This window comes from Neopelma chrysocephalum, unplaced genomic scaffold (genome assembly GCF_003984885.1).
Source record: "Neopelma chrysocephalum unplaced genomic scaffold, ASM398488v2 Primary Assembly neopelma1_84, whole genome shotgun sequence".
Lineage (NCBI taxonomy): Eukaryota > Metazoa > Chordata > Aves > Passeriformes > Pipridae > Neopelma > Neopelma chrysocephalum.
In genome coordinates, this window is record NW_020897746.1 from 6214804 (window position 1) to 6242453 (window position 27650).

Sequence of the window (27650 nt, forward strand, 5' to 3'; positions counted from 1 at the left end):
TCTTGGCCAACCATCCAGACAGTGTGAGCTGTGTGCTTTTCTGAGGGCTGTGGAAAGGCACCCGAGCTGGGATTCCTGGCCATCCCCTGAGCAGGTCCTGCAGAGGTTCGTGGAAAGGGCCATAGCTCAGAGGGGAAGGTTGGACCCTTTGCAGTCCAAACCAAGCTGAAGCTGAGCTCCCAAGGCATTATCTGTATTTTTCTGTGGGTTTGGAAGCAACGTTCCTGCTTAAGACAAGCTGTGCTCTGAAGGGGATTTGGCAGTGACATTCCCTCTCAGCTTTAAGAGCAATAAGCTTTACATACAGCCTGGAACATCATTACTGTCTAAATGAGACAGGGGTTTTTTAAAGTACTTTTCTGTTCAGGCATCACATTTTCACCTGTGCGTGGACAAGAAGCCACCTATGGAGGGTGAATGATGATGGTGGGGCCAAAGAAGAGCGTGTCCTTGGGGCTCCCTGTGTGATCAGGGTCTCTACAGGCAGGGCAGGTTTTGGTGCCCTGTTTGGAAGAAGGGGCTGATTGCTGCTGTGGGCAGTGCACGGAGTTGGTACCAAGCCCTGCTGTCCTGTGGGAGAAGGAGGAGAAGGGTGGCCTCAAGGAGCAGAATCTGTGCTTTAAGCTGAGCTCAAAGGCAGAAGATGTCCAGCATCCAACCTTCACTGCTCTGGTGGGTGCTGGGGGCACCCCTTACACAGCAGCACAGACAAGTGCCCACTCCAGCCCAGAGCCCTCGTGTAGGGTCTGGATGCCACAGGCAGCAAACTGCCACCGGCAGCGATGAGTCAGAGCCTGCCTGGAGAGGGGGTGGCTCGTGTTTGTGTTGGCAAAACCAGCTGCGAGTGGCAGCGGGCCCAGGGAGCACGAGAGGCTGAGGCTGGAAGGGCCCCTGTGCCGAGGCAGAGATCAATGGGAAAGGGAGGTTTAACATCGCAGGGTGACGGTTCCTGCCAAGAGCCTTCCACAATAAAACCAGCAAATCAATCCACCATCCGCTGAGTAACTCCAGATGAGGATTGCTCGTAAATATGATCAACAGTTTGCTGCTCCTTTAACAGTGGCTTAAGAAAAAAAACCCCAACCAAATACAATTATAGTTTTCTGTGCAGCAGAGAATCCCATTTCCCTCCTCAATTAAAAGGGGTCACACCAAACACTAGGTCAATACTTGGCACAGTAGAGGAGGGCAGGGACAACCCATAGAAGCTTGGCAAGAGTAAGAAAAAAGGCAAAGAAATTACAATTTACAAAAAAACTCAGCAACAGTTAGGACCCTGGGCAACCTAGGAGGGCTTTCCAGGACTGGTGTGTAGTGGTGGATGGATATCTGTGGAGCACAGGCTGGTCAGAGATTGCATGTCCCCACTGCTGGGAGCAGGCCCAGGATGTTGTCTTTGTGCCATCAGAGCTCAGGTTTGTCCATCCGAGGTCCAGAGAAGCTCAGCCCAGCTCCTCATCCAGCAGACTCAGTTCAACATCTTGATCAGAGAGGGGGATTTTGAGGTAGTAGTGGGGTTCCTTCTAAGGCTGGATGTCATTTGGGAAGATCTTTATCACATCAGGATCTGACATGGTTGAGAGAAGATAAGTCATAAATTTGGTTTTCATAATAGATTTGCTCATAGAAATGGAGAATGAGGGTTACTTTATTGCTTATATTAAAGAAAAAATGCACAGTGCTTTATAAACAAGGAGGAACAGAGGAACTGTGCCAGGGACCTTGACAGAGACCCTGATTCACAGCTGGCATTAGCTGGTGGTGTTCTGGAGCCCCCAGTCAGATCCACTGAGGTCAGCGGAGTTCAACTAAGTTAAACCAGACAAGAAAACAGCCTAATGAAACTGAGGAGACAGTGAGTGCATTAGGCAGAGCTTGGCTGTCCATGCTGGGACAACCAGAGTCCTTTCTGTCCCGGAGCCAGCCCAGGGTAGCCTGTGGTGTCCCTCCTGGATGTGCTCCTCAGGTTGGGTAACAGCATGTCTGGGATGTCCTGGCAGGGACAGGGCAGCTGTCAAGGGTTGCTCGGAGTCCTCACTGCCTCCTCTGCCCTCAGGAGCTGCCTTGCCTGCATTCACAGGGAGATTTATGGCAGTGTTTTCCTCTCTCCTGGCTGTGTTCAAGTGGCCAAGGGAGTGATCCAGGAACATGATACCTAGGAGCCTGAAAGCAGAAAGCTGCAGTGGGACTTGCCTGTCCCTGGAGAATATCCCTCAGGATGGAGGAGGACATAGCTCTCTCTGTCTGATGCAAACCAGTGTCTGATTCTTCAGAGCCCCACTCTGCTCCCCCACAGCTGAAATGTGCCTCTGGGCAAGGGATCCTTGGTCTGGCAAGGGAAAAAATAAAATAGTGTTATTTTTTTCCTCCTTGGAATGGTGGATCCACACTGATGGGTCTCTTACTCAACATGGCCAAAGCTAGCAAGGAAGTGGCTTTCTGGCACCAGGAGAGGAGATGGAGGCTGCAAGACCCACCTCTGGCCCAGCAGGTAAAGGGGTAAAACAGCCCCACAAGGCTCAAGATGGCAGGGGAAAATCATATCCATGGAAATGCCATGGATCAAGAGAAAATTCCCTGCTCCTACAGTGGTTTTTGAGGTCATCACAGCAGCTTCCCCAGCACCCAGGATACCTGCACTCCCCAAGACCCACATACAGCTTGTTTCAAAGCTTGTCTGTAGTGAGTTTTACAATATAAAGTGTCTTTGTTTAGCCAACAGAACCACTAATACATGTGATTTTGTTGTTAATAGAGCTGTAAGAATTTTAAGTACCTCTTGGGAATGTGTCATTTTCGGTTGGCTTTTTTAGGCATCACAGGGTGCTGCGTTTGTCTTTGTAAACAAGTACTGAATAAAACATTTAGCACACAGCCGCACTTTGTACAAGTGTCATGCAGGTTTCTAAAGTTTCAGGGAGAATAAATCAACTGCAAACTGCTGCCTGGCAGTTGACTTCGCTCCTTATAAATAGCTAATTTGGACAACTTCGCCCTGCACGTCCCATGAAATTCAAATACTGTGCATATCGTTAATGCAGGCACACAAATCAGAACTGCAACAGCCCCTTTTATAAGCCCGGGGTTGTCACAGAAATGCCACAACCAAGGGCAGGTCAGCTCCAGGTTGCCCTCCCTTTCTTCCAGAGGCGATCCTGGGAAACATCAGCAGGCCACTGCGCTCTGCTGCCTGGCCCCAAGGGAGGAGCAGGAGCCCCATGGTGGCCCAGTTCACTGCTGGTTGTACTGGTTGGCAGCATCATCACTCGGGAGAATTAGGTCCAAACTCAGCCATGAAAACCAGCCCTGGTTTAATACACCCAAGGGAGAAAAGTAAGGGCTGACTGTGCCTTGCTCTGTCGCCTTTGCAGCGCCCAGTGTTGGGCACAGGGTGGATTCACACCCTTCCCTCCTCCCCAGGCACAGCGCTGCTGCTCCAGCCCTGCAGAACCCCCACGTGGGATGCAAACTTACCTGATCCTCCCAGGAGGCTCTCAGCAACACACAGGGCCCACCCAGTCTGGCCCAGAACTCAGCCCAGAGGCTCTAATCCTGGAAGGTGCTGAGCAACTCGGACTTCTGCCACTCATCTCTGGATTTTGGCACATGTTCAGCACGAGCAGGATCAGCCCCTTGCTGTAATAATCAGGGAATGAGGAACTCAGCTTGACTGAGTTTCCCTCCCACCCCCCAATGCAAAAATGCTGTACATTCCTTTATGCAGGTTTCCATAGTGTTGAACTTCTACTATTTTTTTGTTGTTGCTGTTAAAGGGGTCAGCAATGCACTGTACAATGGGATCTGGCTGTCAGGAAATGTAGAGGAATTCAGGGACACTTTTAACATCTTCCTGGTGGGGCTGGAGGGCAGCATTAAACCTGGCATCCTGGAAATCTCCCCACCAAAGAAGAAAAAAGCCCAGAGGAGCCCCGGGAGAAGTTATGAAGACATTCTGCTTTGTCAATCCTACGTTTAAATAAGTTATTTCTTCCCCTACTTCCTCTGTTAAAAATATGATATTTTGGCTTTAATTGCTTCAATCCTATTACTTGTTCCTTTTAGCAAGTGATTGTGCAGCCCCTTGCCGTGGGGAAATCCCCTGATCGCGGGTCCCTGTTATTTAGACAAGTCCCCTTTCAGAAGTAAATGCCATTCTTAGCATAGGGAAGTACTTTAGGTCTAAAGGGGTTAAGAAGGCCTCCCTGCATTCAGAAACATGCAGGGGTCCCACCATGCCAGTTCCAGCCTTTTGAACTCTTTCCAGCTTTTTTTTCTTGCAACAAATCTGTCTGACTGCCACCAGGACATAGGAAGCGTGTGCCTGTCAAAGAAATCAAGTTTACTTTTTCTGACTTGTTAACAGAGGCAGGGTATAAATAGAGCTAACTCTGCTCAGACTAGTAGCGTTTCTCTTAAAATAAGGGGATAACTTCCTAGGACCTTTAATCCAATGAGGTCCAGACCAAACTGCACTATCGACAGAGGCAGCAGAGGAGCTTGCTGAAGCTTTTACTGAGGTCAGGTGCATCTGGGTTCCTCAAAAATTTCAGGCTTGCCAAAAAAAAGCAACCCCAAGCAAGCAAGAACTACTTCCAGCTCGGACACTGCCACTGCCCTGGAGAAGTTCTGAGATGTTGTTGGTGCTGTTCACTCGGTGGATGTGGATCTTGCTGGGGAAGAGCAGTGTCCTCTTGCTTCTGGAGGTCTCTCTGAAAGGGAGAGCTCTGCCCCCAATCCGGTATTCCCACGCTGGGATATGCCCCAATGACATGAACCCCAACCTGTGGGTCGACGCGCAGAGCACTTGCAAGAGAGAGTGCGACGCTGACCTGGTGAGTGATGCACATCTTTGTGTCTCTGCGTCACGGGCGGTGAGGGGGCTTGTCTGGGGGCTTGTTTCTGTCTGTCCCACGAGAAGGGCACTGGCACCGTGCAGGACTCAGTGCAGACAGTGCATGTATTTAACTGACCCGTGACCTATATAAAATAGAAAAGGTTTGATGAGTTGTTGTTAAGCAGGGAGGTGTGTGGCAGTTGTCACTTAACGCTGATGTGGGCACAGGGCTCGCTCTGTTTGATCCTTTTCCTTGCTTTCATGTCAAAAGAACCGTCTGAATTTGATACTCCAGCACTCAGCATGCACTGGGGCCAGTCTGTAGTATTTTAGCAGTGTCACCGTGTTCTTTGTTGTTGGTGGCCATCATCAATGTTTTATATTCCTGGGAGAAATCCTGTATGAAATTGTTTGATTTAACATGCAAATCATCAGCCTTTGCTGCACTTGAAGCACAAAGGGTGCTTGGGGTGCAGAACAGGGCATGGCTAAAATGACCAGGCAGATGTTCTGTGGGATGCTCCCAGCTCAAAATGTGTTTAGCTTACAACCCCAAAATTCATTTTTCAACCTGTCAGCACTGCCAGCTCAAGCTGGCATCTGAAAATACCTGCTTGTCCTGCCTCTTACATCATGTCCCACGACAAAGCTCCTGCAGCCCAAACCTGGCTGACAGGAACACGTACTGTGATGAAAAAAAGTGTTTGGGTTTGTGCTCTGTAGCCAGGTTGTTTCTGCAATGCTAAAAAGGGTAAAAAAAATAGAGAAAAATGCTGGTCATAAGTAAACAAAGACATTTGCTCAGATGGATCCCATGTGTTAGGAATGAAGGTGCTCTTTTTACTTTTGCCATTCTCAAATAAGCCTCCTCTGTTCCAACTACCAGGTGCAGCAATGAATGCTAAAACACTTGCAAAACCCCAGCAGCAGACGACAATGTTTTAATAATTTACTAGTCAAAAACTGAAAGCCAGAAGCCAGTGGCTACAAATATTCACTTTGTGGCAGCACAGAGTCCTGGCACCTTGGATGGAGTGAGTGGTCTGCAGGCAGCCAAGGACTCTGCCAAGCCACACTCCTTAACCCCAGCTCAAAACCTCACCCATCCTGGTTTCCAGCTTTGCTTCTGAAACCTAGTAATGTGCAGCTGGAAATGGGGAAAGAGTTCTGGTATTAGGTCATCTTTTTCCCAATAAGGAAAGGATACTGGACTCAGGGGAAGCTCTTTAGTTTGGTAGCCTAAAAATCATGTTGCCCTCACTTACAGAGGCAGCTGATGGATTTCAGGGGGCTTGTAGAGGTTTAACACACAGTGGAAGTGTGACCTGTTGGGCACATGGTAACAGTGTTCATGGTCCCTTAAAGTAATCCATAACAGCCCAGTAGCCGTGATCACACGTATCAAATACCTTTTCTGCACAGAAGATGAAAATTCTGCTAAAATTAACCACAATTTAGAGCTGACTGTAGCCGAGGCGGGGTGTAATAAATCACTAGAAGAGCGATGCTGCATTTGAAAATAGGACTAAAATAGGACAGAGAAGCCATAATGATCTGTTTGGGGTTTGTTTTTCTAAATACCATAGAAAAATTATTTTTGGAGCAAGAATTACCTTAGTTTTGAGATATTCTATTATTTCCTCTACAATGTGAACAATTACAAATCCTTGGCAGTTTCACCTCCAAGAGCAGGCTGTTAGTCTCAGGGAATTCAAATAATACTTTACATACTTCTGTGGAAAATAAGAAGGATTACTGCCTACAGCCATATGATAAGACTTTCCATCCGCTCTTGTTTCTCAGGCCTTGTCCTCAGGCATTTGGGAGAGCACGGAAGGGGGGTGGTTGGTTTGGTAGTCAAGCAGTCCATGTGACTCTGGGGTAAAGACTTAGGATGAGGTTTGTGTTTAAGAAACAGAATTACATTTTCCTTCCAGAGAGTCTTCTCTTGAAGCACTTCAGAACCCCCCGTATGTTTTGACGCCTCTTGGGAGATGCTGAGGAGATGTTTCTACTCATTGCCCATGGGGAGACTGAGTTTTCAGACCACAGATATCTGTGGCAGACGAGGTCCCATGAGTTTCTGGGCTGTCTGCTTGCTGGGTCTCTAAAAAGGCCTTTACTTTGTCCCCAGTAACAACTGGGTTATTTTCCTCCCCCACAGGAGTGCGAGACCTTCGAGAAGTGCTGCCCCAATGTCTGTGGAACAAAGAGCTGTGTGGCCGCTCGGTACATGGACGTCAAGGGGAAAAAAGGGCCGGTGGGAATGCCCAAGGAGGCAACCTGTGACCGTTTCATGTGCATCCAGCAAGGCTCAGAGTGCGACATCTGGGATGGGCAGCCCGTCTGCAAGTGCAAGGACAGGTGTGAGAAGGAGCCGAGCTTCACCTGCGCCTCCGACGGGCTCACCTACTACAACAAGTGCTACATGGATGCAGAAGCTTGCATCAAAGGCATTACACTGAATGTGGTCACCTGCAGGTACCATCTCACCTGGCCAAACACCAGCCCTATCCCACCAGAAACAACAGCTCGCCCAACTACTGCCTACTCCGAGACAACGGTCGTCGACATCCTGCCGCCCGCGCTCGTGAACAACCCTGTCCATCAGTCCGTCTACGTGGGAGAGACCGTCAGCTTCCTCTGTGATGTGACAGGGAGACCCAAGCCAGAGATCACGTGGGAGAAGCAGGTCGACGGGAAAGACAAAGTCATCATGAAGCCAAATCACGTCAGAGGGAACGTCGTGGTCACCAACATTGCCCAGCTGGTCATTTACAACACGCAGCTGCAGGATGCAGGAATCTACACCTGCACCGCCCAGAACAGTGGCGGCCTCCTCAGGGCTGACTTCCCTTTGTCAGTCATCAAAGGAGAACCCGCATCCAAAGAGGCTTCCCAAAACAAAACGCATTTCCCAACCGATGAGTGCCTGAAGCAACCGGACAGCGAAGACTGCGGGGAAGAGCAGACCAGGTGGTACTATGATGCAAAGAAAAACAACTGCTTTACTTTCATCTATGGGAACTGTAACAGCAACCTCAACCACTTTGAGACCTATGAGAGCTGCATGTTAACGTGCATGAACGGCCCCATCAACATCTGCAACCTGCCAGCCCTCCAAGGCCACTGCAAGGCCTACGAGCCCAGGTGGGCCTACAACAGCTTGACAAAGCAGTGCCAGTCCTTCATCTATGGTGGGTGTGGAGGCAACGAGAACAACTTCGAGAGCCGGGAGGCCTGCGAGGAGATGTGCCCCTTCCCGAAGAACACGCACTGCAAAGCCTGCAAACCCCGCCAGAAGCTGGTGACGAGCTTCTGCAAAAGCGACTTCGTCATCCTGGGCCGCATCACGGAGCTCACCGAAGACCAAGACTCGGGACACGCCCTGGTGACGGTGGAGGAGATTCTCAAGGATGAAAAAATGGGATTAAAATTCCTGGGGAAGGAACCCCTAGAAATCACGCTCTTGAACATGGACTGGAGCTGCCCGTGCCCCAACATGACCACGGTGGATGGCCAGCTCATCATCATGGGGGACGTCCACAACGGCATGGCCGTGCTGCAGCCAGACAGCTTTGTGGGGACCTCCAGCATCCGGCGCGTGCGCAAGCTCCGCGAAGTCATCCACAAGAAAACCTGTGAGCTTTTGAAAGAGTTCCTGGGATTGCATTAACCCCCCTCACACGTGTCAGCCGCCCCGCTCCGTGTGTTACGTAGGGCTAACAAGAGCTAGGCTAGTGCACAAACTAAAGCGCTGTTTGCAGGTGCACCGTAGGAATTATGCAGAACCCCTATTTTAATCCACTAATGATGCTTAGCAACAACGTAGTTTGGTCTTTGGCAAGCACGTAAACCAGCAGCAAAAGGCTATTAATCTTGCATTGAAATCAATTCGTCCACATAGGAGTGCCATTTAAATAGGTGACTCACTGCAGTAATTATGCAATTTTTATGTAGCTTCCATCATAAATGACGGAATTCATAGTGTTTGTTTGGCTAGTTGGTACACAGCTAAATAATATATAATGTCAATTTAATCTGTCTCATTTTCAGTCTGGAAATGCGATGGTGTGTCGTTGTAAGTAAGTCACATGCTTGGCTCCTTATAGCAGCACTAATATTTCAAGAGAAAAGCCTGTAAATTATTGTCTGTATTTACAATTGTGAACATTTAACCAACCTATGCATTATGTTTGCTTCTTTTAATTGAAATTTTCCCTTTTCTTTTTAAAAACCTCATTTTTAAATGGCAACTACTACCTGTCTTGCAATCCTTTCTGGAGGAAAAACTCCTTTGATCCTATGCCCAGGACAACAGGTCCCTGTAGAAGCTCAAGGCACAGTCTCACCCTGAAATGACTTTTCTGTCACCAGAACAAGGTCAGCAAACGCCCTCATTCCCTATTTTAGTTTCAATCAATTTATTGTCTATCACAAAAAGTCTCAGGCAGAAGGACAACAGAGTGCTGTCTTGCTTTTGAAAATGCTTTCCACCTGAGCATATGCAGCAATTTCTTGCTTATTTTCAGTAGAAATCCTGCTTTTATAGATGAGAGAGCAAAGCAAGAGGAGTCAGAACAAGATTCAGCCTAGGAAAGTGCAATACACAGCCTGCAAACTGCATTAGGCAGACACAAAGCTGCTGAATCCGAACTGCACAGACACAGGCAGACAGAGCGGACACTCTTTAAAGGCTTTTATCAGTGTTAGCCTTTTAGAGCCTTTTTAGAGTATTTCAAAACCTCAGAAAACACTTTCTACCAGACCACTGTATATATGTGTGTGGATAAATTCCCTGGGAGAGCCAGCACGGGCTGTGGGGTGGGAGCGCGTGCGTACACATAGGATCGATCATTTTAACCTCTGTGTGCCCCAAAAAAATGTAACATTTGCCTATGCAAAAATCCTTAAATAAAGAAAAGGCTGATCCTGGAAACATCCTGCCTCGCTAAGGACTGTGATTGCAGGGAAGAGGGGCGAGCGTGGCGAGCCTTGTCCTCGCTCCTCCTTTCTCAGGCTCAGCCAAGTGGCTATGGTGGAGCTCAGAGCTTGCTGCCCTGCACAAAGGGCCAGTACAGGGCTGGAGCAGTGTCAAGACACGTCTGGGGGAGAGGAAGGAAGGAAAGAAGGTGTAGCCAACGCTGCCCCGTGGTGCCATCTAATGGGATCGCTGAGGGGTGGCCGATGCTGGTGCCCGGCAATGGGCACATGGCGGCTTTTGCAGGAGTGTGTTGGGGCTGGGTATGGTAAGGGCTGGGGAGGGAGATAAAACAGGCAGATCCTGGGCTTCAGCATGATGTGCAAGGCTCTAGACCCCCCAAAGCCTGTGCATGTTGGGCGTTTGGTTGTTGCAGGGAAGAAAACTAACAATGAGGGAAACGGCGTTGAACGTGAGTCCAGCTCTGGTTCCCCTGAAGGCTTTTCGTGCCCTGCACCTGCAGCTGAGCCACAGACAGAGACCACAGCAGGATGGAGAACTGGGATCCTCTCCCAGTGGTCTGGGCTTGGGTTATGTCCAAAATGTTTCCACAACAGGAATGCATCTAAATCTCAAGTCCTTTGTGTAATGTCAGAAGAAGCTGAGTTGGAGGGAGTCTGGATCACGTTTGCTGACCAAGAAAATACCTGCTGGGGTTTTTGTTGTACCTTTCCTAAGTGTATGTGAAAAAAAAATTCCAATTAAAGGTCCTTAATGTTTGTGTATGTTCTTGTGAAGACCATTTTCTGCAGGTGGGAGATGCTGGCCCTGCTGCCCTCCAGAGCAGCCAGCACCTCCGCCGGGTCATCCTGGGCTGTGGCAGGTGCTGCTGCTCCCATGGCTCACCTGTCATTTTCCAAGCAAGCTGTAGGAAGTGGCACATTCCTACCATACTAACACAGAGGCTTCGGAGGATGAAGGTTTAATAGATAGAGGGTTTATATGGCTTTTTTTATTTCCCTCCAAAAGCTAAAGGACTTTGCAACTGTGGGAGTGTTAAAATGACTCGGGAGACATGTAGCTGTTTGTTCCAGAAGAGCTGGGATGCAAAGGTAGCTGAGAGCTGAAAGCAGAGCGTTCATTGCTGCTCCAGTCAGCGCAGTGCAGTGCTGAAGCCTGGGCTCTAAAGTATTCTTTTGGCTTTCTCTCCTGGTGAATCCTCTGGGAAGACAGCAGGCACTTAAAATAGCCAGTGTGCAAGTGGTCTGAGGTGCTGAGACCCAGAGTTGAACAAAGCACAGCGTGTCTGCCAGCCCCCTCTGGGCATGCAGGCCTAGTGTGTGAGGGTTTACCTGCACAGGGGACACTCTGGGGGGACATCCTGGGTCAGCTTTCCAACGTGGGGCAGTGAGATGGTCACTGGACAGCCCAGCCCAGCTCCCAGACACAGAACAGCCACCCTACTGTAGCTCCTGCCCAAATCTATGGACTTGCCCAGCCACACCAGGAGAGCTGAGCCATCCTGTGAGCCCCTCAGGGTGCACAGGGCTGTGCTCCACCACAGCTCCCTGGGGCAGAAGGGGCAGTGCCACAAGCATCCCTTGCTGGCTCCCCAGGGAAAAAAACCATCCCTGGCCATGCTGGGAGCACTGCACCTCCCTGTGGCATGGGACTGACCCTAACCCCACCTTCTCCATCTTCTGACCTTGAAGAGTTCAGCTCTCCACTCACAGCTAGTATTTTAGTTCAGTCTCTTATTAAACCCTTAAGAAGCCTAAAATTCAAGTCTGACCAGTCTGGCAGCCCAAGGATGCTGGTGCACGGGACTGGCTCTGGAGGATGTTGCTCCAGCCTTCACAGGGATAATGGGCAGGTGCATGTGGCTCCTGGTCAGAAAATCCCTTTTGTGTTGCTCACAAGCTGAGGTTCCATCCTGCTCTCTGGGGTCCCTCTCTCAGGCTGTCAGAAAGCTGGAAGGAAGCGCCGGTATTTAAAGTTTGTATAAAATGTATGACAGGAGAGAGAGAGAAAGGGAAAAACCTGCTCGATTCCTTTCCCTGCATGCCAGCAGGCTGGCAAGGAGCACCAGTGCCCTTGTGAGGCTCCAGGGAAGAGCTGGAGGAAGGATGCCACCTGCAAAGGCCCGTGGCCATGGCCAGTGGCTGATGTCAAACCTTTCCTCTGCGTGTGGACACCAGAAAAGCACCATTTCACAGACACAACCAGCCTGGGAAGCAACACAGAATCACAGAACCTAAGGTTGGAAAACACCTCTAAGATCATTGAGCCCAACAGACAACGTTTTGCATCAAGGCAGCAGACCCCCAGTAGCTGGGTCTGAGACCCGCAGGAGCTCCCGGGGGAGCTGGGACGGATCTGATGGACACCTGGCACAACGTGCCCACCTCCCAGCCCGGAGCGAAGGTGAAAAGTGCGACACGTGAATCTGCAAATGCCGCGGCTCGGCGGGCACCGCCCAGCACAGGGATCCGAGCAGGAGTCCCGGGGGGTTGTGCGAACAGCCGGGGCAGCTCCGCTCTGTTACCAGGGCACAAACAGCAGCCGCGAGGTGCCGGCGTGTGGCTGCAGCACGGGGCCCGCAGGAGCACGTCCAGGTTGCGCACAGGGATGTCAGAGAGCTGACGGGGCAGGGCACCGGGGCACGGGAGCTGCACGCACGGGGAGCCGGCTGGGTGATTACTCACAGGCATATCCTGCATCACCGCGGAGCCCGGAGCCGCCGAGGTCAAAGGAAAGAGGAAATTGAGCGTGTTCTCATTGCAGGGGCTCGAGATGAGGTCAGGCAGAAGTTTTAATGGGCAACCGGCTCCACAACGAGGAGCAAACAGAAGTGATGACGCCAGTGCAATATGATTCAGACGGCAAAGGTATTTAAGAGCTTAGTTCCCAGTTGTTTTAAAGGGAATTAGGGACCCCTGCAAGAATTACCCCCTGGCCATGGGTCTCAGTTCCTGAGAGAAGTGGTTGTGATGAAGGTCATGCATGGCTTCAGCCAACACTTAATGATTTCCTGCAAAAAAGGAGGAGTAATCCAGCTGGCACCAAATGAGCACCTTGCACCACAAGACCCACTTCCTTCACCTGAAGCACCTTGTGCCCTGGTTTGCTGTAATTCGTTCATGTTCACGTGCTGAGAAATTCTCCCCGTCGATAATTGCCAGGAAAAGATCATGGCCAGGCTTGTACCTCCCCCAAAGCTGGATGGAGCCAGGTTTCCAAAGGCATGGCTGTGAAAATGTCACCTGAGCAAGACCTTCCAGCTTAGAGCCTGTTTTAATACCAAATATTGAGTGTTTTGCCCTCTGCCTGTGCTAGTTACTGATTGACTACAAGTGACCTCCACCCACTGTATTGATTTACAGCAGCTGTCAAAGGGCAAAAAATGAGCCCCATGCCCAGGATCTGAGAACCTCTCTGAATGGAGGTTGCACAACTGAATGAATGTTCTGCCAGTTCTTTAAATCTTGGGAGGAAAAAAAAAAGTCAGCTTGAGCTCCTGATCTCCAACGCAAACACAGTGGGATATGAAGATAAGGCTGCAGCACTAGAGGACATTATCTATTAGCCAAAAAAGCAGCACAGTTTGTTTAATTCACAGCTATTTATGGCTGGGCAAACGATATGACATTCGGGCCTGAGAATTTAGAAAGCAAATGGAAAGTCTTCCAAAGGCTGGTAGGTGGGTCAGGTTCCAGTCAGGAAACTCTCCAACTCCGGTGTTTTCCTTCCTGCCCATCCCTTTATCCACCTTTCTTCCCAGCCAACTTTTCCCAGTGCCAGCCCAGACATCAGGTGTTGGGGGTCTTCTCTAAACCTCAGGACCTGCACGTGCCAAGGACCAGCTCTTGTCCCACCTGGCAATTCCTACCCCCTCTCATGTGTCCCAGCGATGGTTAAACATGCAGGAGGGAAGGAGAAGGCTGGAGAAAAGAGAAAAACATTCATCTAGAGGAGGGCAGGGGAGCATTTTTTCACCTTAAACTGGTATTACAATATGGTAGTTGGACTGGATTAACTGGTATAAAAAGGAACTACCATAAAGGGGTTTGTGCCTTCTCTTCCCTCTCCGCTCTGCTCCTCACACCCTTGAACCAAGGGGGGGTTGTAACAGGTGTAAAGGACATGGCTTCCTCTACTGCTTGGAATAAACAGAAAAACAGTAATAAATCTCCTGGATCAGAAGGTCTTCACCCAAGGGTAAAAGTACTTACATTGCTTAACCATTAACTGCAGCAGATAACCTTTGCTTCAGTCCGAGGCAGGACCAGAGCACGGAAGGTGGCAAACACGGGGCTAATTTTAGAGGAGGGTTCCCAGGGTCTGGGTATGAAAACTCAGAGAGTCTGGTAGAAACTGTAGGAGAGGATAAAACTCACAGCTGAATGGTAAATAGGATGTAAGGAGGAGAGAGTCTGTGGACTTCAACAGAGGGAAGTGATGCTCTGTAACACTTTCTTTGAAGCAATCACGAGGACAGAGATGGCCCAGCTGATGGAGTTGACTTGGATCAAGGCCTTAGAGCTCTAACTTCCTCACCCAAGGTCTTTAAAGTCATTTAGCTGTCCTGCAGGGAGAGGTGCAGGAGTCTCCTGAGCCAACAACTGGTTTAAACATCGGAAAGAAGGGTGAGACCAAAAGGTCAGTGTGCAGAATGAAGGGAAGTCATCGGCAGCATCCCAGGGGAACTGTGCGAGGTGGAGATGGTCTGGAAGAGGGATGGGAGAGGTGAGTTATGAAGATTAATGTTGAGATCAAGTTATTTAGGGCTGCAAAAACACAAGCTGACTGTGAGGAGTTGCAGGAGGACATAGTAATACCAAGTGACCAAGGACAATAAAAAAGTCAATGAAATGTGATATTTATTAATATATATGGGGGAAAAGTGAGTCCTGGCTGTAAACAAGCCATTCCCATTCCAGGCCTGGATGATCCACACACAGATCTGAGCAGAGTGGCTGGTCCAGCCTGCTCCTGCTGTGCAGGCAGCCCCCTGAGCAGATCATCCACATTTCACCTCTCAAAACAGCACCAGGAACAGTCAACTTGCAACAGTCCCATTAAAAAGCACAAAAACCTATGGACACCTTAAAATCCCAGCAGCACTGACACATGCTCAGGCTGGACTGGTTACTGCCTTGCTAAGACAATGCTACTTGTTACTGGTGATCCTAAGATCACCAGATATATCTCAGCCATGTCCCAGCCCCATAAAGTCAGATCTCTCTAAACCGTGGTCCTTACCTCTGGCTGCCCCCACAAGCACACTGGGCTGCAGGAGGGACAACAGGCACGGCCACAAACCCAGCTCTGGAGCCCTGAGTCTCTTCAGAGGGTCCCCACAATTCCTGCATCAATGGTGCCTTGGCCAAATCCCCCCATGCCTGAACAGAAAGCAAGGTGCAACCAGGGTATTATAGAGAGAGCTGCGGGGCAGAGCAGGTCTCACCACCTCAGCAGGACTCACCACGTCATACAACTGTAGAATCATCAAATGGTTTGGGTTGGAAGGGACCTTTAAAGACCATCACTTAAAGACCATGGGCAGGGACACCTTCCACTACACCAGGTTGCTCCAAGCCCCGTCCAACCTGGCCTTGAATGTTTCCACGGATGGAGCATCCACCACCTCCCTGCGCAGCCTGTGCCGGTGCCTCACCACCCTCACGGTACAAACAGGCAGGGGCAGGTTCTCCATCCTGCAGTGCCCAACACAGAATTTAATCACCCGAGCCACAGCCAGCTCTGGCACTCACCAGTGTCACACACAGTCACTGCACCACCGCGGCCCCAGCGTGACCCGAGGTCTTCCTCACACGGCCACAGCTTCCTATTCTGGCAATATTTGGAGTACGAAAGGAAAAAAAGAGACCCTGTCCCTCAGCACTGACATGACGTCAGAGGGCTGGAAATGGGGACAGGAGGCTCCAGCCGCTCCCAGCGCCCGACACGAGGTGGCGTTTGGCATCGCGGCATCGGCGGTGGCACCGCCGTGGGGACCCGCACGCAGGCACCGCACCCGCGTCTTAATGAGGAGCATCCTCCCGCTGCGGCTGGACTGGCCTCACCCCAGTTAATTTAACCGTTTCACAGACACTTGGCTGCATAATTTATATTATTTATTAATAAAATTATTATTATTTTTCTAAGTAGGAAGCAACAACACCCCGCCAAGCTGTTTCACTGATTTCGCCCTTGTCTTGTTAGTAAAACAGGAGGAGAGATTTTAGGTTTATCAGGGGGAAAAAAAGATCTAGTGGGGAGTGTGATAAGGCAATCAAATCCATTTCCAGAGCTGCAGGGAAAAGCCACAATGTATAATTTATTTGAGGCTTTCTCTCTCCCTGTTTGCAGATTGCACAGTTTCTAAAGATATTGGTCCAGTTATTCAAAATTATTCATTAACTACTTCAGTGGATAATACTTGACCTGCAGATCATCCAAAAAGTGAATGTTGCAGTAATATTGCAATCAAATTCTCTGTTTCTGCTGTAATTTATCATCGCTAACAGATGTGTATGACTCAGGTAAAGAACTCGGGATGAAACTCAAATTGTATATTTGATTATAATATTTGCAATCCCCAATTTTTACTGGGCCAGCCAGCTCCAGATATCACCTCATCAGCAGAACTTACACCAAAGTCTCCTCATCTCCTGAGTCTCTGATAGTGCTTTTCCCCTGAAACACCGGGAGCAGGGCGGGTGGGCATTTTGTCCTCAACTGCCCAGCCCATGTCTGTGGTTGGGATTATTTACCCACCTTTCTGCAGTTGTTACTTGCTGTTCTTTGGGTTACAGAAATATCCAAGTGTGGCAACCCAAAGCATTTAGGGATCATGAGTCACATCTCCTGACAAAACTGGCTTCAAAATCTTGTTATTTCTTTTAAATAAACAAATTCACAGGTGTCTTGGTTGTTCTTTTGGTTTGCCTTCAGATGGCAGAGCCTTCCAGCAATCACAGGTTTACACTTTCCTTTGCCACCACCAGCATTAAACAAATACTCTTTCTTTCACTATTCTTTGTGAATGGAAGTTTAAGGTCTCAGCCACAGGACTTCCAAAGCAGGAGCTTTCAGGGATCTCTGAGCCAGGACAAGGCTCCCGGGAGGGTCCAGAGGAGCAGTGTTGCCACCTAGGGACTCCCGAGAGCTCTGAAAGAGTTTTCTCCAAGCTGGGATGTTCTGACGCGTTTCCCTGGGGTTGTGGCTGTTTGCCTGCTCCCTCTAGGTGTCCTGGGAGGGACGAGGGTTTTGGAGATGGTCTTTTTATCTTGGCTTTTGTTTCCCCGCGAAATTAGTAGCCCTTGTTGCTCAGCACTGTGTGCCAGCCAGAAATCCTGCCAGCAGATGCCTCATAAAGGCTGTCACAGCCCCTCCATCACAGGCTCCAGGAATACATCCATCCCAAAATGCACCTCTGCACCCGCTACTTATCGATCCAATTTTTCATGTTTAGCTACAGAAGTTTTTCAGCAGACAAAAATTGAAGGAGGATTTGCTGCTCCTGCCCTGGCAGGAAGATTTACACATGAGCAAATGATTTGTAACAAACACCTTGTAAGATAGATGGAGCTGCTCCTCTTGTTCACAAATTATTCACAGACCATGGGCTTGAAGAGGAAGAAATTTTTTCCTTGCTTTGTAAAGTACACACAGATGCGTTTCTGTATTATTATTTATGACAACTTTCACAGTAAAAAACACTCCTGAGAGCATCTCTGCAGAATTATTGCAGCTCATGGGTTGTTTAGTTGGCAGTCTGGACAGAGGACAGGTTTGGCTGGGTTTCTTTTTTTTTTCTTTCTCCTTTTTTTTTAGTGATTGCCTTGACCAGCAAGATTTTTGTCACGGGTTTGAGCCTCTGGGCATTACAAGGTCATAAAATTGAAGTTCCTGGCCTCCACTTCTCTCACCAGTCTGCTCAAGGGAGCGTATCACCAAACCAGCCCCTGGGTTTTGCTGGGTGAGCACAGCTCTTTAAATCAGACTCCGGGGCAAAGATTGAGTTCTGCAAGTGCTCCCCAGCATGATGGGAAAAGTGCTGCTGCTAGAACTGTTTCTGGAAAGATGGGGCATTTCTGGAGCCTCAGGTGCCACCACAGGGGGAAGCTGTGAAAGATGGACAGGTAACCAGAAACAGGGACCAGGGACAGCAGGGATCAGAAAGGCATTTCTGGGTAGAGCCTTGGGGTTTGCTTCTATTACATATTTCCCATATAAAGGGCTGGATGAAACCTTCTTTTCCCTACTTCCAGAGCCAGAATTAAAATGCACCACCACGTCCTTGGCAGTGCTGTGAGGAGGGGCAGATCCTCCATCCAGCTGTGCTACACTGACATACACACAAAAAATATAGTTTTACCTAGAAGATCCAACGCTGCCAGGTGTTAACAAGCTCACTATTCAATCTGTCTTCATGGCTCCTGTGTTCCAGATGTGTCTATGTTATGTGTTGATTGGTGCAAATCATGTACATATGTAAAACCCAGTGGCCTGTGAGCTGAGCAAACACACGATTGCTCCACAAATCCATTACTGGTAGGAGCAGATGGGTTCCTTGCTTAAATAAATGCATTTCAAACTCCTCTAGGTCTGCTTTCAAAACCACCAGTTTGTTTATATAACATGGTGCAGCCAGGCTCCTACACCCTGTGCTCACCAAACCCTCCCTGCCCTGGAGTTCAGGTGCTTTCATTTCTGCATAAAGAAAATCAGAACGTGAATACAGTTTTGCAAACATAACTGAAAAAAAATACATCTCTTTTGATTTGTAAATAGGAGCAAAGCATTGTTTACATTCAGGCACTGTTAATTGGAAGCATCCACAATACGTCACTCTGAGGCAGAGCAAAATAGACACAGAATAAAAATATCTCCAGTGACCTGGTCCTGTAAATGCTGAGCAACTTCATGCTCTGGGAGCAGAAGTGCCTTGAAACAAAACGATTTTATTCATTCCTCCTGGAGCTGGCTGGAGTCAGCAAGGGAGAGAAATAAAAAGCTGTTTTCCCTTATTCTGCTGCTGCGTTCTCAGCTGACCAAGAAAAGTGAATGGGCTGGGGAAAAGCACGTTTTGTTTGCTTTGTGGGTGCTTGGGTGGGTGTTGCTCATTCACCTGGGGGAGCCCTTTTCCAACACGGGCCAGTTCTCTCACAACCTGCAGCTCTCCAGACACCCCGGAGACCTTCTGCTGGAGAGGAGGAGGAGGAGGAGATGCTCACGTGGCTCATCAGCTGCCTGTGCCAAACGGAGCTGGTGTTCCAGCCCCGCTCCCCAGCAGTCGCACACGGTCGCTCTCAATGGCCACCTTTGTTGGCAGCCCTGGGCAGGAGCTGCTGACGTGGCACCCGCCGTGTCACCTTGTCCTGTCCCCTGTGCCGGGCCTTCCGCCACACGCAGGGGCTCAGGATACCTCCTCCCTAATTTTTTATGCTCGCTTTTATGCCTTAAAAAGAAAACGAAACGAAGAAAAGAGCCTGGCAGAGGAGGGAGGAGGTGGAGGCATTTCCCCCTCGATTGGTCCTTCCTGTTTCTTCATTTCCTTATCTCCCCCCTTCCAGCCCCTTCCTCCACCTGTTGAAACGTGGCTACCACCATTAGGGAAAAGCTGCAATTTTAGTGTGTGAAGCTGTTACAATTTTAAATAATTGCTTTTAAAACAACAACCCGGAGGAAGACACCGTGTGTCCCCCTCTCCTCTGCCACCAGAGAACCCGGTGGCACTGACTGCCCTGCGCTGGCACTCCCGGGCAGACACACTCCCACCCTGGCAAAAGTCAATGTTTACACTTGTCACATATATTTTTAGTGCATCCTAGACCCAGCCGTGCCTCAGCACAGCCTCGTGGGCCAATTGCCACGGGGAAAGGCACCTCCCGGCAAATGTTCCTTCATTTCTGGAAGGACAGAGGAAAGAACAACCCCCCAAGTGAATCCTGGCAGGAGCTGGCTGCAGGTCCCCATTTCACCAGTCCTTCAGGTTCTTCCAGTTCACGGGGACAAGGTGCACAGCAAAGGCATTTGCTCTGCAAGTGGCCTCCCAGCACCTGACCTCTGTGAGTGCAAACAACATTTAGAGCAGGAAAATGCCTGCACAGACCTCTCACCCTGGGCTGGCTGCACTGCAGAGGGATCATCAGGGTAATTCCAGTGGGTTTTGGTGGGCTTTTGGGGTCTGTTTCTAAGAGCACCTCAAAGAATTACCAATAATAGCGACCAATTTCCAATTTTCCTTAATTTTGTCTCAACTGGCTTGTCCCTGTACTGCTGGGATGCTGTTGAGTGTTGCACATCAATTAACATCTTCACTGTGGGCACTGCAGAGCCCAGGCCATCCCCAGCAGAAAGGATTTATGCCCCTGCCTACATTAAGTGCCAGTCACTGCTGCTTAGTCCCACTCGACATCAGATCCCTTGAAAACATCCCATAAAGCAGCTGTCCCCAGTTCAAGCACATTCTGACCAAGCTCAGGACATTGAAGGAATGGAAAGCAAATAAAACTTTCTCTTTTCCTGTTCTGTGGAAGGGATGGTGCATTTCACAGGAGGATAAGGCCAGCCTTCGTGGTGCCAAAGTCCATGGCTCACCTCATCCCTGGCTGGTGGCTCCTCTACCTCTCCTCTGCTCCACAGAACGATTTATCAAGTGGTTTTGAAAGAAAAACCAACAAAAATAAGTAAAGAAAGAAACAACTGGCTAGAGGTTCTACTGCCTGGGCTGCCCTTTGTCTTCCAGCCTGCCTGCATAAATGTCGTTATGGGAAAGGCTGGAGATCAGATACAGCCCTCAAGTTCAGCAGCTCTAACGGGCAGTGCAAGATAAGGCTCTGGATGAAGATAACTGCAGCAGTTATATGATTAATCCCAACATCTTCAGACATTTTCCCCTCTGCCTGTAAGAGCTGTGTGATCCTAAACATCCTTAAGGGAAACAACCCCATTCTGGCTTGCAAATAACACAGACATCTTTTTATATACGACGAAAGACCAAAACCTCCAAGCTGACAGTGCCCCACAGGAGTGCTCAAACCGGGCACTCCCGCACAGCTCTTTCCAAAAAGCAACTGGGAACCGGACGGGGCGAGAGCCCGGCCACAGCTCCAGCCAGAATGAGCCTTTTGTTCGAGCAAATGCAAATGTCAGGAGAGGGAATGGGCCAGTTGCCACCCTGCAGCAATGCCCCCGGCAGCAGGGTCGGGCTGGACGGTCCCAGATCTCTCTGGAAAAGAGGCAAAGTCAAAATCCCAGCTCTAACCACTCTGGCTTTTGGAGAGAGGCATCTCAAAGTCAGTCTCGCAGGCGATCCTCGTCTCCTCTTACACAGCACTCGCTGTCTAATTCCATCAGGGAGATATTTAAGTACATGGAGTCCATTTGTTCAGGCATCAAAAAGCCAAACTCATTGGACATCTCAGACCAAAATGTATTTTAAAATGCATTATTAGCTGCACACTACCCCCAGCAACACGCAGAGATGGAAGTTTCAGTGGTGGCTAAAGGCAGAAGTCTCTCCTGCTTGGTTAAGGTTTCCCTCCCCACCTTCACCTTTGTTGTATGTGAGCAGGGTGATCCTCCTTCCCATCCATCCTCCTTTTCTGAGGTTTGATGGGCATGGTGGGAGAGCTGAGTGAGCAGGACTCTTCCAACAGCAGCAGCAGAGGCCAAGGAAATCAGCCCGGGAAGGGCTTTGGGATGCTGTAGAGAAGGAAAGGGATAAAGTTATGATATTACTACAGCATGACTGCTTACAAGATTTTAGTCCTGTGTTGCCATTGATAATTAACTATAGATCAGCAAAGAAACATTATTCTCTACCATATGTACGTGTATTTTTAGATAAATACGTTCCACAAATGCTTTATAAAGGAAGTTTCTTTGCCTAAAGGATCTACTGCTTCCCAAGCCTCCGGTGGTACAGCATAAACCATGTTACTAACAACAATTGTTCCTGCACTTGTTTCTGGAACACAGATCACAAAGCACAGTTTATTTGGGAGTGTCTGTGTACTCTTCTATTTCTGTCCTCCTTATTCAGCCTTGTAGAGTAAAACAGGCAACTGTGAGTCTGGAGCAGGACACAGCCCTGCCCTGGAGAGACTACAGTCTCCATCAGATAATACACTGCAAATTATACATGGTGAGGCACAGACCTCAGACAAGCAGGAGGGGGAGAACAGCTTGGTTTGGGAAGGAAACTAAGAAAAGCAAGTCTTAAGGAAGACCTTGAACAGAAATCAGGAGGAGGGAACCTAGGAATTTCAAGGACTAAGCAAGGTAAGAGAGGCTGTACAGCAGAACACTGGAAGAAGAACTGATTCATAGAGATAAGATGCAAATGCTGAATTTAACCAGGTCTTCTGGTATGTGATTTTGGGCAGGCAAATGACTTCAAATACTGAATTCTTAAAACCGCAGAGACACCAACAAAAAAATGAAAGACAACTTTACTGACCTCCAAAAGCTCATCACCCCCAAGTGCATACCATCTAACGAGATGATCATCAGGTCAGCCTTGCTCCCTGGTCTCCAGTGTCACCAGCAGCTTCACTCACTTCCCACCAGTCCCTGCCACACGGCAGAGGCGAGGTGGGATGGATGGTTTACAGACTGAGCAGTTCCACCACACAATGCCTGTGCTTCCCCCCTCCAAACTGGGCCAGTGGAGCACCTCCCACAGCAGCTCCTTGAGGCTGTGCCTTTATTTGTGGGCTCAGCAGAGCAGGAACAAGCACAGAGGCGTCGGAGAGAGGACAGTGCAAGATGTAAGTGAGGCAAGGGCAGGGAGAGGGGACACCGTTTATTGGGTCAGCTGGAGCACTTGGAAAAGCTACACATGCTTTCAGGCACATTGGGCTGCCTCGGGTCTGAAATAGAAGCAATAACCTTAGAGCTAAATACAGGTTGAGAATAATTGTTCTGAGTTAAACTTCATTATATTAATGAATTAGGCAATTTGAGAGAAAGGGTGATTGGTTCCTGTTGATCAAAGGGAGGATGCTCGCCAGAGGACAGCTGATAATGTCATTTATGGCACAAAGAGAGGGTGAGAGAGACAGGAATAATTATTGCCTAGGGATGTCTGGTGGTAGCAAAAATCATAATGTAATATGCAATCAATATCTGTGTGATTTGCTATCCTGGAGTCAGGAATTTTAGTACTCGGATTGCCTTTTGCAGCGCTTTTGGAGACCTTCCTTGCAGGCCAGGAGTGAGAGGTCAGAGGTGCAGTGGATGATTTCTTACTGAGTGTTTCTGCCCCTTATCAGTTTGCACATGTTAATTTAAGGTGCTGCCTGCAGTTGTTGCCTCCAGCCTGTCAAATCTGTCATGCAAAGTGCACGTGCAGGAGGGCACTGGTAGGTCTTGGTCCTTCTGTGTCACTTAGAAATCAGATTCTATTAAGCAGCTGTGGTTAATTGCCAGCACTTCTGAGCTCATCACTATCCCTTCGATATTGTTTCCTGTGAAGTGACAGTTCCAGAGGAACTGTGATTTCCTAAGGACCTAAATCTTCACATAAATTTAAGTTTCTTAGTGGACTTCTGGAGAAAAGCTAGAAAATTCTAAAATCTGTTTAACTCTACACCCAGAAGATAAATTATTATGGTGGGAGGTGGATTATTATTTGTGATTACCTCATCATTTCTAAAATATTCTTGGAAGACTGAATCACAATTTCTCGAGTGATTTGGTTTGGCAATACTGAAATGAGTCTTTAAGGACAGCTCTGTAACAGTCTAAAGGCACAAGTGGAGAACATCCATATTTGTTACTCAAAAATGAAATAGCAATTGTTCTCAACTAAAATATGAGCTATGTCTCAAAGCAGCTAATAAATATGAGATTCAATATGCAATATCCAAATAGCTGCAAAGTAGGTAATTGCCCCAGGTGTTAATATTTTCCACAGTAGTTGGGAATTTTGCACTCTTCCACTAAATTGCAAACAGAGGTGCTGGATGTACCCAGCTAACCCCAAGAGACACAGACAGACCAAAACCCCTGTGCTTCAAAAATACATTGCAGTTATCTACAACATCTGGGACTCAGCAGGGAGTTAAAGGCTCAAGTATGGGATTAAAAACATCAAAACTACTCTTGGCCAGGCTGAAGTGATCTGTGGAAGATTCATAGTTCACAGCACGGCCGTGGCAGAGCCCAGCAGCCCTGTGTCTGTGCTGGCACATGGGATGCTCAATGTTAGGGTCTAACAAAAATCCAAGGGGAATTTGTTTTAGTTTGTAAAATCTGTCTGCAAGTCTAATTTTGACCAGCAGCAACTTCAGTGAGTGGGCTGGTGCAAAATTTTCACATGATTTGTACTGGAGGAATATATACTTCCATATCTATAGAAACACCCACAGACATTCTTTTAGAGAATCACAATAGTCAGTATGTGAGATCTCACTGCTCCAGAGGCCTTCTGCTCCACTGGTGGATGAATCAGACTCCATGTACCATGGACAATGAGGATCCAGTGCCTCACTTTTCTATGCCTGCCTTATTTCAAAATGTAAAGGTCACCTAATCCACGTTAAGTGAACTGTACGATGGAGAAGATGCTCCAAGGCCACAGAGACTGAAGGCAATAAAAGGAGGGAATGGTGGGTCAACCTCTGAGGATGTTCCTGTGGCACAAAGGAACTGGATGAAGTTCCTTATTGACAGTAAACAGCCAGTGATAGCCAGCTAATGTCTGACACTTGCTAACAGTGGGTTTCAGTGGGGACAGAGGAGGAAACAACATAGAGAAGGGCAGTGCCTTGCCCAGAGTCAGATCTGGGGTGCCTGAGTTGTCATCCCTGATACCAAGTTCTTCTCTGACCTGCCACCTCTCGTTTCCATCAGTGTGACTGAAAACTCCTGGGCGGTTGCATTCCTGGGCAAGGCTGCCCGAGCAGCAAATTCACCCAGGTCTGTGGCACTGTGAGCACCTAAGGCAGCCCTTCCCCATGTTCTGACATTCAGGAGTTCTCTACACTATGTCTTTAAAGTGAAATCAAGCCAGGCTTAGCCCATGGGGCGGAGGGAGAGGGCACCTCTTGGGGGCTGGAGCCTGGTGTGCTGAGTCTCCCATGGCACAGCAGTTCCCAGCACTGTGCAGTTCAGAGCTGAGGTCAGACAGAACTGGAGTCTGGGTGAAAAGAAGAGCAGCATGAAAGCCTGGTGCAGCTGAGCAAGTAAAAAGAGGCGGTGAACAAAGGGAGCAACACATTAGTCGGTCCTTCTGAGGGTGCTGTGGGAGGCAGAAAAGACATGGGAAAGGGTTATGGGTGTATAAGAGAATGACTATATTCTGCCAAGGAAAAAAGGTGGGTTTCCAGGGCTGGTTTTAACTTCATGAGCCATTTGATATAAAATTCTCAGAGAAGCTCAAAGGGGCACTAAAAAATAATTAAGGCTCTACATTCCCAGAGTCCTCTTTTATTTTATGCTATGGGCAATCTTGAAGCCAAGGGGACAGGGGAAAGCAGTGCAATGAGCTCCGTGGCTGACAGACTGTTTAAATGTAAGAGTGTCCCAGCACTCAGAGGAGAGGAGCTCTGATTTCAGGCCTCTGAAGTGCTAAATTACAAATGAAAACTACAGCAAGTTCCACCAGAACTGCAGCCCTCGATACTACAGATTGTTCCTAACAAACGAAAGTTGACAGAATAAAGGATGGGGGTTGAGGGATGTCTGCACTGCACGCCAAGGTTTTTCTAAAAATATTTTACACCTGCCATTTGTTCTGCACTCTGATCATATTTTGTCTATGAGGTAGAGAACTCGTAGTGCCAAAGGGAATGTGGTTTATGTTCCTGAGTCTTAATGCTTTTTCCCTTCTGTAAGGCAAAACTTCTTACTACTGTCACTAAAATAAAGCCAAGAGGACAAAAGTCACACATGCACTGCCACGGTCACAGTTTAACTGTTCCTCTCGCTGATCTTTGGAAACAGTCCCTTCAGCAGGATTTTACAGCTCTGGCACTTCGATTTAGCAAACTTTTTATGCAACTCATGAGAGGAATGCAGCCAACTCTGTACACTCAATTTAAATCAACTTGCTGATGATATAAAAAAGAGTGCTGAACCACCGGTTTGCTTCATCTGCTCCAAAACTACCAACACAAACCCTGAGGTATTTATTCCTGAAACGTTAATAGAACAGTCTGGGGCATCAGATCAGTACATGAACTCTGCTTTGATCCCATGTCGGTCCAAAGAGCTGATTTAACAACTAGTTGTTTGGTTACTTGATAGTTCAGAATGCAACTGGGCTGTTTGCTACCACCAAGCTTTTGCGTGCTGCGATGTGGTGGGAGCAGAGGGTGCAGACTGTGTAGCGAGAGATTGCAAGCAATGTAAGCAATGTTTAGTAGCTTTCTCATTTTGCATCATGAAGGAGGGATGATCCTTGTGTGGTTTATAGAATCATAGAATTGTTTGGGTTGAGAGGGACCTTGAGAACGCACCTAGTCCAACTCCCCTGCAACGAGCAGAGACATCTTCAACTATATCAGGTGGCTCAGAGCCCTGTCCTCAGTTTGTACAAATTCCCACAGTTGAGCTGAAGTTGGGAACTGCAAAACTGGTACCCAGGCCAGGCTGTGCCCTCTGGGCTCACCCCTGTGGCAGGGACCCTTGAGAACACGGTGCAGCACTGGAGCACTGTGAACTCCACCCCTGAGCCGGCTTCCCTTTGCACAAGAAACCAGATCAGTTTAATTTTGGTGGCTGCTACCAGCCTTCTGATCAAGAGTGAGGTCTGTCCTTGACCCACACAGCTGATCCAGCCCAGACTGTAGCTGTCCACTGAACCTCTGCCCTGCCACACCGGTGCCTCTGAGCAGGTTCACAGATCTTAGACTGCAATTTTCAAATGTTATTGATTTGCCCTGAATTGAGTGAGCCCTGCAGACCAAAGTACTTTGAACTTGTGCTCGGGTGGGGACTTGGGGTGAAGTGACAGGATGCACTAGGCAGCACTGAGGGGGTCACATACTTATGGCTCTACCCTTTCCTTCAGTGTAAATTAAAGAGAAATTTCCGAGGCTTAACTTGCACCAGCAATTTTAAGGAAGTAAATTGCATGTTCACATGAGAAAACACAAAAGAGCTTGCACAACTGAGCAAATGCTTCCTTTTTTCCCCTCCACTCCTTTTTATGTCTTTTCTATCAAAGCAACTGCCCTTACCCGACAGCTGAATGCTGGGGGTGTGCAAATGACCCCGGCGATTGACTCGGTGAGAACAGAAGGTTGCAATGTTAATGTTTGATCTTAGAAATTCAGCACCAAACTTTAGCAAAAGATAAATAAATGGGTGAAGGAGACTGAACACAAAGCAGGCACCTCTCATTGCTGTAAGGAGGGAATTAAAAGCATTAAAATCTTCACATTTGTGTTGAGAAAACTGGAAGCTCTTCTACAGACTCGTCTCCTTGCAAAGCACCAGAACCAAACCCTGTTTGTCAAATCTTTATATTAAAAGGTGCTGCAAAAAACCAACCTTGTTTCCAGAGATTTTTCCTTGCTGCAAAGCACAGCGGCCCTTCAGATGCAGAGCTGGTTACAGTGGAACAAATCAGCCTGGGAAGAGGATAAGCTCAATGACCTTTAAGACAAATGATCTCAGTTTAAATCACAGGAATAGAAATATTACAGAACACATCGAAGAGTCTCCACTGTCAGAGTTGCTCAACCTCCTAGGCAGTTTAGGTATCAGTATTGTGCTGTCAATAGTAAAACTGTAAGTCTTGAAATCTAGGCATACAAACAGAAATAATACACAGAGCTAACGTTCTCCGTTTTCCAGCAATCGATCCAGTATTTTTCTAATTCCTCTTAAAAGCAAAATTATCCACTTAAAATTAGGTACCAAATGATGCGCTTT

The 27650-nt window shown here is 48.3% G+C and overlaps 1 protein-coding gene and 1 long non-coding RNA gene across 4 annotated transcripts; one reads left to right on the plus strand and one right to left on the minus strand.

Moving 5' to 3' along the window:
• Window positions 1-1005: 1005 nt before the first annotated feature.
• On the minus strand, window positions 1006-27373 carry LOC113971479. 3 transcript variants are annotated; one of them, XR_003535571.1, is made up of 6 exons: window positions 27267-27373; window positions 22259-22639; window positions 21321-21470; window positions 4830-4977; window positions 2190-2329; window positions 1006-2063 (listed from the first exon to the last, which is right to left on the minus strand). It is a non-coding gene; the product is annotated as an uncharacterized LOC113971479 (long non-coding RNA). The 3 variants fall into 3 exon arrangements; XR_003535570.1 differs by having other exon boundaries at window positions 1006-2329; XR_003535569.1 differs by lacking the exons at window positions 1006-2063; window positions 2190-2329; window positions 4830-4977 and having other exon boundaries at window positions 20133-21470.
• On the plus strand, window positions 6999-9329 carry WFIKKN2 (WAP, follistatin/kazal, immunoglobulin, kunitz and netrin domain containing 2). The gene has a single exon (XM_027691438.1). It carries the CDS (start codon window positions 7068-7070, stop codon window positions 8508-8510), a length of 1443 nt encoding a protein of 480 aa, XP_027547239.1. The 5' UTR covers window positions 6999-7067; the 3' UTR covers window positions 8511-9329.
• Window positions 27374-27650: the final 277 nt, after the last annotated feature.

Coding starts and splice junctions, on each gene's coding strand:
- WFIKKN2 (XM_027691438.1), top strand. CDS start 7,068: ATGGACGTCAAGGGGAAAAAAGGGCCGGTGGGAATGCCCAAGGAGGCA.